This window comes from Pelodiscus sinensis, chromosome 7 (genome assembly GCF_052426305.1).
Source record: "Pelodiscus sinensis isolate ZL-2025 chromosome 7, ASM5242630v1, whole genome shotgun sequence".
NCBI classification, from domain to species: Eukaryota; Metazoa; Chordata; order Testudines; family Trionychidae; genus Pelodiscus; species Pelodiscus sinensis.
In genome coordinates, this window is record NC_143058.1 from 55,818,843 (window position 1) to 55,832,885 (window position 14,043).

The 14,043-nt window shown below is 40.2% G+C and overlaps 1 protein-coding gene across 1 annotated transcript in view; it reads right to left on the minus strand.

Annotated features, from left to right (window-relative positions):
• COL5A2 (collagen type V alpha 2 chain) overlaps positions 1–14,043 on the minus strand; it is a 202,959-nt gene that overhangs the window by 24,966 nt on the left and 163,950 nt on the right. Inside the window, exons 27-39 of the mRNA XM_006115382.5 lie at positions 13,538–13,636; positions 13,402–13,455; positions 13,249–13,302; positions 11,376–11,429; positions 10,783–10,836; positions 10,350–10,394; positions 9,789–9,887; positions 8,332–8,439; positions 8,164–8,217; positions 3,107–3,160; positions 2,925–2,978; positions 1,771–1,824; positions 89–196 (exon numbers count right to left, since the gene is read on the minus strand). Coding sequence (XP_006115444.2) covers positions 89–196; positions 1,771–1,824; positions 2,925–2,978; positions 3,107–3,160; positions 8,164–8,217; positions 8,332–8,439; positions 9,789–9,887; positions 10,350–10,394; positions 10,783–10,836; positions 11,376–11,429; positions 13,249–13,302; positions 13,402–13,455; positions 13,538–13,636 — 891 coding nt within the window. The remainder of the gene's footprint in view (positions 1–88; positions 197–1,770; positions 1,825–2,924; positions 2,979–3,106; positions 3,161–8,163; positions 8,218–8,331; positions 8,440–9,788; positions 9,888–10,349; positions 10,395–10,782; positions 10,837–11,375; positions 11,430–13,248; positions 13,303–13,401; positions 13,456–13,537; positions 13,637–14,043) is intronic.

Here is a 14,043-nt window from a genome sequence, read left to right on the forward strand (position 1 = left end):
GATGGATCATAATGAACAGCAAAGAACATTTAAAATTAACAAAATTGACACTGGTCATTGTTTTTCTTCAGTTTATTCTTTTACTTACTGGAGGGCCAGGAGACCCAGAAAGGCCCTGGGGTCCCGGGGATCCAGCATCTCCTTTCTGTCCAGGTTCCCCAGGTTCACCTTTCACACCTGGTTGACCATCAGGACCCTATGAAAAAGTAACATAAAAAAGTCAGTTCAGGTTGGAGATCACCAAACCTTTCCAGTTGGAAAGGCAATATACACTACAGGAACCTTTGAGGGCATTAAAAAGAGGTGAACTAATCAGTCCAGCACATAGACTGATATGTAAGCTCAATGGGACAGCAACAGTAAATTGTAATAGTTTGCCACTATCTTACTGGATCAAAAGTGTTTTATGTGAAATTCTGTGTAATCAGTTAACCATATTCTATAAAAAATGTTTATTAGTTTATATTTCCCTTTTCTTAAAATCTTAGAATTTCTTTTCATTCTTCATCTCCATATCTCACATGTCTAATCTTAAAGGGATTAAATTCTCACTACCTGTCTTACTGTCTCTTCTCCAAAGGACGTAGATGCCTACCTCTCCATCCCAGAAGTTCAGGGAGGAAATTATTAGGGAGGAAAGAGGCCATTTTCAAGGTGCCCTGAAACTCTGCAGGATCCCAAGTTAGACTTGTGGGAAAGGTTTCTGCACTCGCAGGTCTCCCAGTTATTTTCAGTAGCCAAGCCCTGCCTCATGAATGCAGTGCAACTGACTGAGGGGTGGCAGAGATGGGAGAATGTGGCAGCGAGGTGGGACGAAGGAACAGACAACACGGGGGGCAGGCAAGGGGGAGGGCAGGGTGTGGGAAGACATGGGGGCCACTGGCACAGGGGGACGAGGGAGGGATGGCTGTGATGGGCAGGAACCTACTGCTAGTCCCACCACTTGCAGCATCTCCTGCTTCTCTTCGTCCTTGGGCCCGATGTGCCACTCGGAGAAGTCATTGTGCTGTGGCAGCAGCTGCCTGCTGGACTGTGAGGTGCTGCCCCCACTGTGCTCTGCTACCCCCATGGCACAGGAACAGTGCAGAACCCTGGGCCATGAGCCACCCACCCTAGCAGGCACAGGTCTACATGGTACTACAACCACCACCAACTCCCCGCCACACCTGCCGGCTACTTGCTGGAGAGGCACCGAGCCCTACCCCAAACCCCTGCCAATGGCAGCCTGGGGGGAGAGGCCCTGGCAGTGTCCCACCTAACCTGGCCTGCTGAGCCACCCACCACAGAGCAGGGTTCCCCTCAACTCATCATTTCTCACTCACTCTGGCATTTTCTAGAAACTGCTCAAATCTTCCAGTGTATTCTCAAATGTTCTCTACGGCAGACGGTGTGATAGGCACCTCTCCTTTTATAATAGTATTGATGAAGACCCTTGCCAGTTTCCTCGTGTATTCCAAACACCACTGCTAGTCTTTGCTACCTTTCAGTGGATGACACTTGGTAGTTTCCCTTATTTAATTTAAAAGGAAACATTTTCATATATTTAAAATATGTAATCTAGTTAATCTTGTCAGCAAAATTATTTTGCAGTGCCTGCACTATTTTACATGGAATAATCAGGAAAAAAGGAAAAGTGGTTTTTGAAACAGAGAAATCTATGATCCAGAAATACTTCAAAATGGCTTAGACTCCATTAAACATAAATGGTTAAAGAGCTTTTAAAATTAGTTTGTGATTAAAGGAAATGGTCAAGAATCATAAGACACTTACCGGAGGACCAGCAAAACCAACAGCACCAGTTGGGCCATTTTCACCACGGGAACCCTGGTCAAGAAATTAAGAATGGTTATGCTTCATGTGGTATAAAAGGCTTGTCGTATTCAGTAAAAACTACACAACAAGGTAGAAAAAAGGATCTAAACATTTCCATTTATAATTATAATGATATGTGTGCTATACTAACTATAATTGCATAGCTGGCTTTTTAAGTAGTGTCATGTGGTATAACCAAGAAGGCTAAAACTTCTAAAACTAACCAACTAGCCATTTGAGGTACATCCAACTAAATAACTCTGTAGGCCAAATGCTGAATTTGCCTTATGTATTCATTTTTGGTGATATTATTACATTCTGCTGGACTGAGATAAAAATATATGTTGGTTTCACTAACCATATGATTCTACAATTATGGGACCAAAAGGAACTGTAAAGTTACCATAAGTGCACAGCTGAGGGTTCCTCACTGTGTGTAGCTACGGGAGATGGGGAGAGCCTGAATGCTGCTGCACTACAGCACTGCCCAGCTGGTGTTACGATTGCTCCTATTTACACTTTTAAGGACAAGCTCTAATTCGTGATGGGGGCAGAATAAAGCCCCAGCCGGTTCAGGGATTAGGGAATGCAAAGACGGGTTGTCTTTGCCCTGGTGCCAGACCTTGGGATTGCTACTGTAGTGCCCAAATCATCATAAATAATCCCAGCTCTGAAATACATTGAAAAGGATAATACAACATAATTGGAATTATTATACTTCTTTCCACCCCTCTTGCTTCTCAACATACATAAACATAGTACATGTTAGGGGCATGCTTTTAAAAAAGGCTCTTGTCATTAAGATAAGGAGCATATGGCACAAGGTTTTCAACTGTGAGGAAAGTCCTAGAAGCCTTATAGTCAGGTTACCTGACATCTATGACCCGATGAATAAGATCTGAATGCCTGCTGCTGCAGTCAGTTTTATGGGTTCACAGCAGCAAAGCAAGAACTGCAGGTTATATCTGAAGAGCCACTTGGTGTAGGGGAGGGTACAAGGAAAAGAGGAGGAGATGATAAAAGAACAAAAGCAGGAAAGAGAAATAACTGGACACTGATGAATGGTGTTCAATATGAGCTCCATAATAAATAACACAGATATGTTTACTCACAGGATTTCCACGGGAGCCCGGGGGGCCAACTAAACCTCGAGGACCAGGTTCACCCTTTAAATAAAGTGAACAGGATGTTATTTCCAAAGTCACTTAACAGAAGAGCAGCAAACACGAAAATAACATGGGGTTTTTTTTAGAATTCAATAGGAAAATGTCAACTAGCTCTGTATAAAAATTACCTTTTCACCAGTGGGACCTGCTGGACCTGTTGGACCTATTGGACCTGGAAGACCCTGTTGAACAACACAATAGGAGATGTTTCAGTGAGAAGAGTAAAGATTCAGAATTCCTGGGATCCAGACTTATTTTCTGTTTCCATCTGCATTTTTGCTTTCTTGAAATTCCTTGAAATACTGTTTGGATTTTATTTTAATTTAGTACTTACAGCCTAAGTAACCCTGTTCATTGAAACTTGCCTACTAATTTGCTTCTCATAGCAATACAGTCTGCACTTAAAAACTCTGCTCTCTTTGGACTATTTTTTTCTTTTACACATGATTTATGAAAAACACCAAATGTTCAAAAAGTCCTTTATTTTCCCTTTTCAGGACATGAAAAAATACTTTTCCTTTCATTCTCACAAAGTCCCTTCAGACCTCTGCACTTCCTTGCTATCAAGTGCTTACCTCTTTAAAAAAAATAACGAATAAATTACTTATGAAGACTCATTTATTGCTACCATGCAACCTCTCCTGAAAAGTATTCTTGTTCCCTTTTGTATGACATTTAGGATAGTCAATTCCAATCTATTTCTCCACCCAGACATATCTATTACAACATTTAGTCAGTCTGCAACAATAGCCAGATAGCCTGTAAGTGGAGCATTGAAAATGATAGAATAGCTTTTCATTTTTTAAATTTCAGTGTATTTATGTAACACATGGCACAGATAGCACTGCAGCATTGTGAATAGGGAGTTTTTATTATAGACAAATAATTTGACATTCTGCTTCCAGTGAAGGAAAATCATAATTAGTATATCTAAATAGTCATCAGGGCTATCTGCAAGTGTGTTTCTGCAGAAGGATCTAAAAAGTAGTTCATTATACTCACACTCACTTGACCACTACCTCACAAAGGCATACAGCAATTCTCAAAAGGGACCATATTTTTGGAGTTTAATTAACACTCAGACAATGAAATGTTTTCACTCTGCATTTTCTTAATTGTCAAAGTAGCTCACAAGAATAATGGGTTTTTTTTTTTTCAACTGAAATTTGCTGACCAGATCAGTCTCACACTCGAGGCTGGGCATCATAGCACTAGATTGCATGCCCATAGCTAATACTACCTAGTGAATGGATATCAAATGTATGTGAATTCCTAATGTAAAGATTTTCTAGTTGTATGCTTTTATACATCCAATGCATCATCTCATCTGCCTGGTGTGTAATTGCCTATGTGCGCAGTACTAGTCTTTGAAATATTCTAGAACAGATTCTGTAAAAAGTAGCTTTCTAAACAAAATTACAATTTTGGTACTAATTGATGTTTAATTTAGCACAATATGTATACATGTGCAAAATGAAAAATGGTGACAATGGTAATACTAACAATTCAGTTTGGCAATGTTACCCTACTGGGAAGTTAAAGTACATGATGACATGGTGGATACAAGGCCTTTAATGCTTACATCATGGAGAAAAAAGGCTCTCGGCAAACTCAGAAAAAAATGGTATTTGTCAAGAAAATCAAAACAATGCAAAACTGTGAGAAGCAACTCGTGTTGGAAGAATTTATCACTTTCAACCAGAGTTGTACTGAACCCATTATGAAAGAAATTGGACTCTACATCTGATCAGAGTATCATGTTCATCTGCTTCCATAGCAACCAAAGCAAACACGCCCTCCAATGATTGGTCCTGTTGCATTGTTTGCTTGAGAAAAATACAGGAGAAAGACAACATCATAAAACAGAAATATTTGAGAGCACAACCAGTATAAGGGAGGCAGCACGTCAAAAAAGGAGCTGATGACATGTTGAGCAGAATTTTAGGGTAGGACTTGATTGCCAAAGATGCGGCTTTCCACTCAACATGCCTTTCTTCCTACTTGAGTAGAACAAATCTTAAAGCAAAGCAATCTAGTTACACTACCCTGAAGACAGCGATTTATCAATGGATCATATGTACAAGAAGGTTCTTCTCCTGTCCAAGCTGCTTCAAAAAGATGTACAGCCTTACTTCCCTTCTGCAGAAATTGCAGGCTACTCCAATAGCAAATTTCAGGCAAGATTAGAAAACACCATGGTTCTGTAATTTAATTCCATGCACGCCAGAGACAAGGCAAGTCTGCCTTTGTTCTATGAAGTAAAATAACATTACTTATTGAAGCTAATAATGTGAAGCAGAAACTTAAGTCATCCAAGAATTTTTGTAGATGCTCTTGTGGAGAGTGAGCCTAATGAACATCTTTCATATGAACAAATGGTTTTGTATAATGTCGCTCACATTCTTTGGTCTGAAATAGCCACAGTGAACTCCTTGGAATATATTATCCAAAGCCAGGTGACTGTGGTTTAGAGAGGTCAGCTCTTTGTGTGCCCCAGTTGATGCAGATTAATAGATAAAGAGGCATATAATTCAGCAAACAACCGTTATTATCCTTGAGAAGACATTCAAAGAAAGGGTCTTTCAAATGAGGAGCACATAGTATTAGAAGTTCCAAAATTATCATGCCTCTGCACACAAGCCTTCCTCCACACTTGTATCATAAATCTGTACCATAAGTCTTGCAATTTAATTGACACACTACACCCACAAGCTTGCAACAAATAAGATCATCTACATGACAGTTCCATATGTACCTCTTTCAAACTAGCGGACATAGCCACAGCTATACTACAGTGACCAAGTACAAGGAAATAACAGCAGTTCTAGGACAGCAGCATCCCACTCTGACCAAGGATCAGTGGCTTTATGCTGTTGCTTTGCAAGTGAAATGGATTCTCCCAAATGAACCTGGTACCAATATAATTCATGTACATGTTTTTCACACTCTGTGCAGTTTTGTTGCACATATCAGGAAATTTTACAGAGATTCAGGTCTGCTAGACCTTGTTGAATCTCATGTCTATGAAGTTTGTACTGTAGATCAAATGCTTGCATTCAAGCACCTCAACTGTAATTGACTATCATACAAATGATGGCTGGAGACAAATTCCACACATTCAGTGAATCAGTTGTTGACTACTTGAGACAGATCTTAAAAGGATTTGGCCTGCAATTAAATTCTTTGACAGTAACTCTGTGAAAACGGAAAGCCAACACTGGACAAAATCCATAAATGGATGCAAGAAATACCAGAAAACTGGTGGATGCCCTGTGCCTCTATGGAAAACGTTTTTAAATGTAGGCTCCAATATGACATCACTTGTAAAATTCATCTATGAATATATTGTTCAAATTGCACTTGGGGAGTACACCAAATACTCCTCTTTGTGGAGGTTTTTTCCAATGAAGAAGTAGCAAAGTCCATCTCCAGTAGGAGTGTTGGAGAAGCCCAAGACTTATATATTACTCAAGAGGAAGTAGACACAAGAATTCTTCTGAATGCTGCATGTGCCAATACAGTTTTTGGGTCTCTTGGTGTCAAAAGATCCATAGCAATTAAGTCACCCAGCACAAATGTGTGGGTCTTGCTGTGCAGTATTTTCTAAAAAGTGGAATACACAGAAACGTGGATTGAAACAAGCTTCATTTCCAACACGACAAATGTCACATTACACCTCTGCATGCAATTTGTGACATGCTTGCTCCTGACTTCCACAACATACCTCCTCCTGTGTATTCACTAACAGGGAGTAACTCTGTGTCATCCCTGTTAATGGTACTGGGGAGGAAACTGTATTTCATGTCAAAACAAAGGGAACTTACCATTTCAGAGACCTTGCCAAACTGAGAGAAAGTGATGGACAAGCCACAATTTCTGCAATAAGGAAGTTGGCAGCAGTATTGTGTGACCAGAGCAAGAAGAAAAGACCCATAGTGACCTGACTTGCTTGCACCTCCAGCTAGTCATCTAAAAGGACAAGTCATTGGCCAAACGCCAGCCATGCAAGGAGAGTTGCCTTGCAATGCAAGGCAAACAAAAATTTGAAAGTCTGCAGATAGATAAATAGAACATGGCTCACCACTGAAATATGGTGGAAAAATTGAATGATAAACCACTCCCTGTATTCTTCAAGTGCCCATGGAATCTGAGTTTCTACAAGATCTTATTTGTGCCTGAAGAGGTTGCTGCACAGTCAACAGAGTCTGGGTATCTTTCCTGCACATGCTTGGCTCACGTAACCCACATACTTGGCACAAAGATCATACTGATGAACAATACTGACAGTACTTATGTTGACTAGCATCCTTAATGCTATTACACTCAAATGAACTTGTACACATTCATTATTAGATTTTGTTTTGGCCTAACTTGCTGTTGTGATGCTTTGAGGTCCAATTTTATGTCTTGAAATAGTTCTTATAGTCATCAAACTAACAGACAATAATGCAAATATTTCAAAGTGGCCATTTAAACATTTTGACAGTATCATTGTTTATCCCCATTTCTATGCTAACACCACCACTTGAGAGCTACCTCATTTAAAGCAGGCATAATAAGCTTTCAGATGATGTCTGGGTAAGAGTGTATGTATACAGTTGGTACATTAAGTCAGCCACATCAGTGGTATCTAACACTTGCTTAAAACTGCATGATTGCCTTTTTCAAAATTACATATTATTATCTACATAAGGACCTTAATTACTTTTTCTATGACCTGCACCTACATCGTCCTTCTGATCTCAAAACATTCAGACTGCATGATGCAATTAGTCTGCACTCGCTATTTTCCACTGAATCTCAATTCTGAAATGTACTCATGTGTAAATACTGTGCTTTTTTGTACTGTGAAAATAATAGCTCTCTTTCTATGTGCAAATATTTTAATGAGCAAAAGTAGTTAAAGATGGGAATGCACTAGGTATTGCCAAGGGTAATAATGGGTCTCTAGTCTTTCCAACTTGCATCTTGCCTTTCTGCATTATCTTTCAATGGGGAGTACACTCCTGATGAGATAAGACTTGTTCTCACCTCTCCATTCCCAACATAATCTCTGAATTCCTGGAACTAATGGATAACCTATATAATCAACATACTGAATATATTTTGTTTTTGGAGCTGAGAAACACTGTGTTGCTTAGCAGCTCCATTACTATTTCGAAGAGAGAGAAATAGGTTCTCTTACCCTTGCACCATCGTTGCCAGCTGTACCTTCAGAACCTTTCTCCCCTACGCCACCCTGTGGAGAGTATCCAGAAAGTGCAAGTCATTTATATACCAGAGCAACTACAAAATTATCAAGAAAGATGTACTTCTGTTTAGTAATTAAAGGAGCAATAATAAACAGACTTACTCTGTCACCTTTGGGGCCAGGAGTTCCAGCAATACCTCTTTCTCCAGGCATACCCTGAAGACCTGGAGGGCCTGGATCACCAGGAGTCCCAGTGGGGCCTGGACTACCCTGAAATGAATAAAAAACAAATTACTTCCTATTAAGTTGAGGTTTCTTGGTCATTAGAGGGAAGAACCATCTGTGCCTATGAGTATGCCTCAGGAGGACACTTACAAGTACTAATTTGCTCTTAAACATCTTTCTTGTTCATATCCAAACATTTTTCAGGAAACAAAGTTGCAGAGCTGAATTATTAATTAATTACATTATTGTTTTAGAATTTATCACCAATGCTTTGAAAAAAATAGCCATGAATCTTGGGTGCATGAATGAAGGGGGGGGGGGGGGCGCAGAGATGGAGGAGGGAAGCTAAAGTGGCTCTTGGCCAGTGATGGGCAACTTAGGCTAGTGAGTGGGCCACATGAGTGGCCCTCTTTCAACTCAGTGAGCCATAAGATTGTCATAATCAAGATCATCTCCTGAGATAGGGTAGTATTGGTAACTGCGCATACATATCTAGTACTTGCAAGGTATGCTGATTGAACCATACCGGTGTTTTGATTGGAGGTAGAAGAAGTACACAGTGTACTGTGCAATCAGCATGCACATCACTTCACGTGTCCTGTTTTACATACATGTCACTTTTGTAATACTAGCAGGAAAAAAGCTATGCAGACAGAAACCAGGAATCTGGCAACCTTGTGCATAAGCAACAGCGAACAAAATGTCTCATGGTACACACATAGAACCTCAATGGACCACATACTGCCCATGGGCCACAGGTTGCCCACCACAACTATGTGCAACCTTCTAAGACAGACTCATTGGATGTTGGACAGGTTCCCTGGAGTAAGTAAGATCAGCCTTCATTACACCAGTTGCCCATGGCCCATTGTGGCACATTGTGATTGTCCAGGGAAGGGATGTCCTGGCTTTTTCTCTCTTTCCTCCAAACTGTGTCCTCTGAAAAGGACATAGTGGCACAGGACCTACTGTGGCAACTCTGTACCACCAAGGGATCCCACTTCATTTAGGTGTATTCTCTCCTGGCCAACTGCACCAACCTTAGTGCTCCTATGTGCTGGTGGAGCACTAAGGATCCAGACACCAGAAAGGGACTGTCCCATACACTGTAAATGGGCTAGATTCTCCAAACAAAGGCAACATCACTCAGTGTACTATATTCAATAAATGTCTTAATACTGTTCTCATTAAATTGTTGTGATTTCTCAACAATATTCTTAGTATTCTTCATTATATTGCTGTTATTCTACTGAAATGTCTTTGATTAAAATTGCTAGAGTGTTGTCCACCTGGAGCCTTCAGGAAAACAAGATGACTCTCCCAGGAGAATATTGCAACGGAACAGAATATTAAATACAATTACTAAATCAACACACATTTCTTCTGTAATTTACCTTTGGACCATCAGGACCATGACCTCCAGCCATACCCTTTTCACCCTGAAGTCCTGCTGACCCTGGTTCTCCTCTCTCTCCTGGATTGCCACGTTCTCCCTATAAAACAGTTATATGTAAAATATCTGGTAATACGCAGATCCATTATACATTAAACATGGAGTACTAGAATGCTTCTTCTAAGGAATGGTTTATGCCAAGATGAACAAACAACAAAGTATGTGCTTTTGGCCACAATAAAAATCTCTTGTGAGGTGCATGAAATGGTACAGTACTATCGTAATATTATTCACTCATGCTATGCAACATAAAGTGCCTTCCATCCAAAGATCTTAACCTGCAGTATAAACATTAATTAGCAGAGTTTCACAGAGAACCCAGAGGACTCTGAGTGCATTGTTCTTGATTAGCTGCATAAAAGGTATATACTTTTATAATCATGTTACTAACAGGTAAACTAAGGCATAAATGTGTTACATTGCGTGTTTCAAGGTTGCAAAGTGTCATAATAGTATCAAGGAGACTTGATAGGAATGTCTAGTACTTGAGGAAAATACTTACCCTTGGACCTAATGGACCACCAGCTCCAGGATCTCCAGGAACACCCTGGTGAGAAAAAAAAACACAAGTTGGAAGGAAAATGTTACACATTACATGCTGGTAGATATAGGAACAGGGAATAATATTTTCATTCAGTAGCTCTTAGTGGTTTCAATGTAGATAAGTGGTTCTGAATGCAGTGTTTCCATGCTGAACAGAGATAATCCAATCCAGTCAGAACACCAGATTCTGCTACTTTTACTCATGTTCAGTAGTATCTTACTCAATACACAGTCATTATAGGGTTCTGTGGATATTACTTGGTGTATGTCAGCATGGGAGAATCTAGCCCCTGGAGGACTGGAAAGAGAACAAATCAAATGGAAGAAGGTAAAACCATTGAATTAAGCACACAAAACTTGTCACACACACATTAAGTTACAAAAGAAGTTACCTGATCGCCTGGTTTTCCTCCTTCCCCTGGAGGACCTGGTGGCCCAGGCAAGCCCTGAAAGAAAATAAATGGAAATGTCACTGTGTATGCCAAAAAATTTAAACAGGACACCAAGAATATGTGCTTTCACATATATGCCGGATCATGTCTTCCAAGATCCCAAGAGAAGTAATTAGACAAGTAGTGATACATAATAAAAGGAGATGATAGGAGTAATAGGAGTATACAGTGCAGATGAATAAGACTTTTCTATACAAAGGGGTGGTACTTTGACAATATCAAAGCCACTGATTTGTTCAGCTCTGGGATATCTATTGGCTTTGAAAATCTTAAATTCTGATAAACCTAGATACTCTGCTTGGGCTCAGCCAATCCTAAAATGTTATCATGACCTACAGAAATTGTATTTTAAACATTTTAAAGAAAAATATTGTTAACATGTGGCTGCTGAAATGACTGTACTAATTAGTTTGAACAACATGCTCTTTGTTCTAGAGACCCTTGTTTAACATCATGCTATCAAATTTCTGTAGATTACAAAGAAAGAAAGGAAGTATGAATTATTTATGTAAACGAACACTTGGTGCACATACCTGAAAGCCTGTGGGACCTGGAGGGCCTTGTTCTCCTCTTTCTCCTGCTAAACCCTAGGAAAAAAATGAACTGTATAATGTAGGGGAATGGCTGGATTCCACCTTCATGTTCTCTGCCTGATTGTGCTCATGGGATCACATTTCCTACTTTATTAGTATTAGTATTATTACTTACCCACTCCATTTCAGCTGAAAAATAAAATTTAGTCAAGAACAGATTGTACCTCTTTAAGATCCTGAGCTGAATTAACTGCTGCTATAAACAAACTTAGCTCCACTATCCTCAAGACAGATGCACCTATTTGCATTAGCAGAGAATTTTGCCTCTTACAATTTTTAACATTAATAGTAGAAGGGCTTTTATTATAGAACTATACCTTTTTTAGCATTTCTAATAGAAATTTGATTCTTGAAATGTCTTTCATAAATGTATGTGCTGGAATCACCAACTGGTGCTATACAGGATCACTGGAAACTTATGCAGATGTATACTGATGAAGGGATAGAAAAATACATATTTTCCACATCTACTTGGAAAGTACAATACATTTTACTTTACTAATGACACTCATTCATCAACATTTCAATAACAGAAAAACAGCTGTGGAACACACAGAGAATTCAATTTTATTATGATGTATGCATACTTCTTTCTAGCAATGAAGAAAATAGCAGCACATTGAAATATATATTCCTTACTCAGGAGATTAAAATCTGAAGTGTTAACATACAAAAAAAATCAAAAACTTTCTTAGTTCCCTTTCACACATTCAGCTAAAAAGCTGGATAGGTTATTTGAATTATGTTTCATCCAGAATTTGAAATCTAATGGTGCATTGTTATTCAATTATTTTTATTTGATAAAGCAATTAAATATCAAAATTAAGTTAATCCAGGGCCTGATTCTACCACTCTTACTCACAGCAAACATTACCTTATTGAACAGGTAGCCCCATTAAAAACAACAGGACTAGCTGAGTGGTAACTTATCATTAGTACAGAACAAGGAGTAAGGGTTGCACAATCAATCTCTGTGGGTATGTGTACACTACCCTCCTAATTCGAATTAGGAGGGTAATGTAGGCATACCGCAATTGCAAATGAAGCCCGGGATTTGAATTTCCCGGGCTTCATTTGCATAAGCGGGGTGCTGCCATTTTTAAATCCTCGCTCGTTCGAACTAGGCTTCCTAGGCTTCCTAGTTCGAACTACCGTTACTCCTCGTGGAATGAGGAGTAACGGTAGTTCGAACTAGGAAGCCTAGTTCGAACTACCTAGTTTGTGCCCCATGTAGCCGCGCTGCATGGGGTTCGAACAAGCGGGGATTTAAAAATGGCGGCGCCCCGCTTATGCAAATGAAGGCCGGGAAATTCAAATCCCGGGCTTCATTTGCAATTGCGGTATGCCTACATTATCCCGCTAGTTCGAACTAGCGGGGTAGTGTAGACATACCCTGTAAGCCTTAGTTCTCCAAAACAGAGCATAGAGTGAGGAGAGGAGAAGCACAACATGAGTTCATGTTCTCTACATACAACTCTTTGCAATGGATATTTAAGAAATCTGTAAGAGGCAAAAGGGAGAGAATATGTAAATGTTCCTAACCACTTATATTTTTTGAGAGATAATGTTAAGTTCATTTGGCCTTAATAAAACTAAAATTAAAATGAGTCAACATATTACAAATTGTGTTCAAGAGCAATTGCATTAAATTTGATTTAATTTGGCAAAAATTGGTGCAGAACAGGAATGATCTCTATATCGGTAAAGAAAGCCATTGCTTTGTTGTGACTTCTACTCTTGGGAGCTGCTCAGATAGTACAATGATGGGAGCCAATATAAGACAACAAGTCAGTATATTGCAAAGCTAACTTACAGGTGGACCAACAGGACCAGAAGGACCGATTTCTCCATCTTTGCCAGGAGCACCCTACAGTGACACCAAATGAAGAGGCATTGTAAAATGCACATACATGACAGATAAATACATTTTGTTTTAATCAGCATAAAGAATAACAATGATACTCACTCTTTGCCCAGGGACTCCAGCATTACCTGCTTCTCCAGGTTTTCCAAGGTCACCCTAATTTGTGGGAAAACATAGTTAGCTTTGAAAATAAGGCAAGCTACCTAATTAGAATCCAATTAGTGGACATTGTACTCACACTGCTGCCTTTTGGCCCAGGAAGGCCCATGCTGCCTGGCTGACCTCTAATTCCTATGGAACCCGCTGGGCCTGGACGTCCATCTTCTCCTGGTGCACCCTAGACATATAAATCCTTTATTACAGGCAGTCCCCGGGTTACATACAAGATAGGGACTGTAGGTTTGTACTTAAGTCGAATTTGTACTTAAGTCGGAACTGGCATCCAGATTCAGCCGCTGCTGAAACTGACCAGCGGCTGACTACAGGAAGCCCGAGGCAAAGTTTCTCTGCCCTGAGCTTCCTGGAATCAGCTGCTGATCAGTTTCAACAGGATGCCTGGGACAGAGTAGCTGGGGCGCTGCCGGGTAGGTCTCCGCAGCGCCGCACCTCAGTGGTGCAGGGACCAACCCAGCAGCACCCCAGCTGCTCTACCCCAGGTGTCCGCAAGTCAGCTGCTGCTGAAACTGATCAGTGGCTGATTCCAGGAAGCCGGGGGCAGAGCAACTCTGCCTCGGGCTTCCTGTA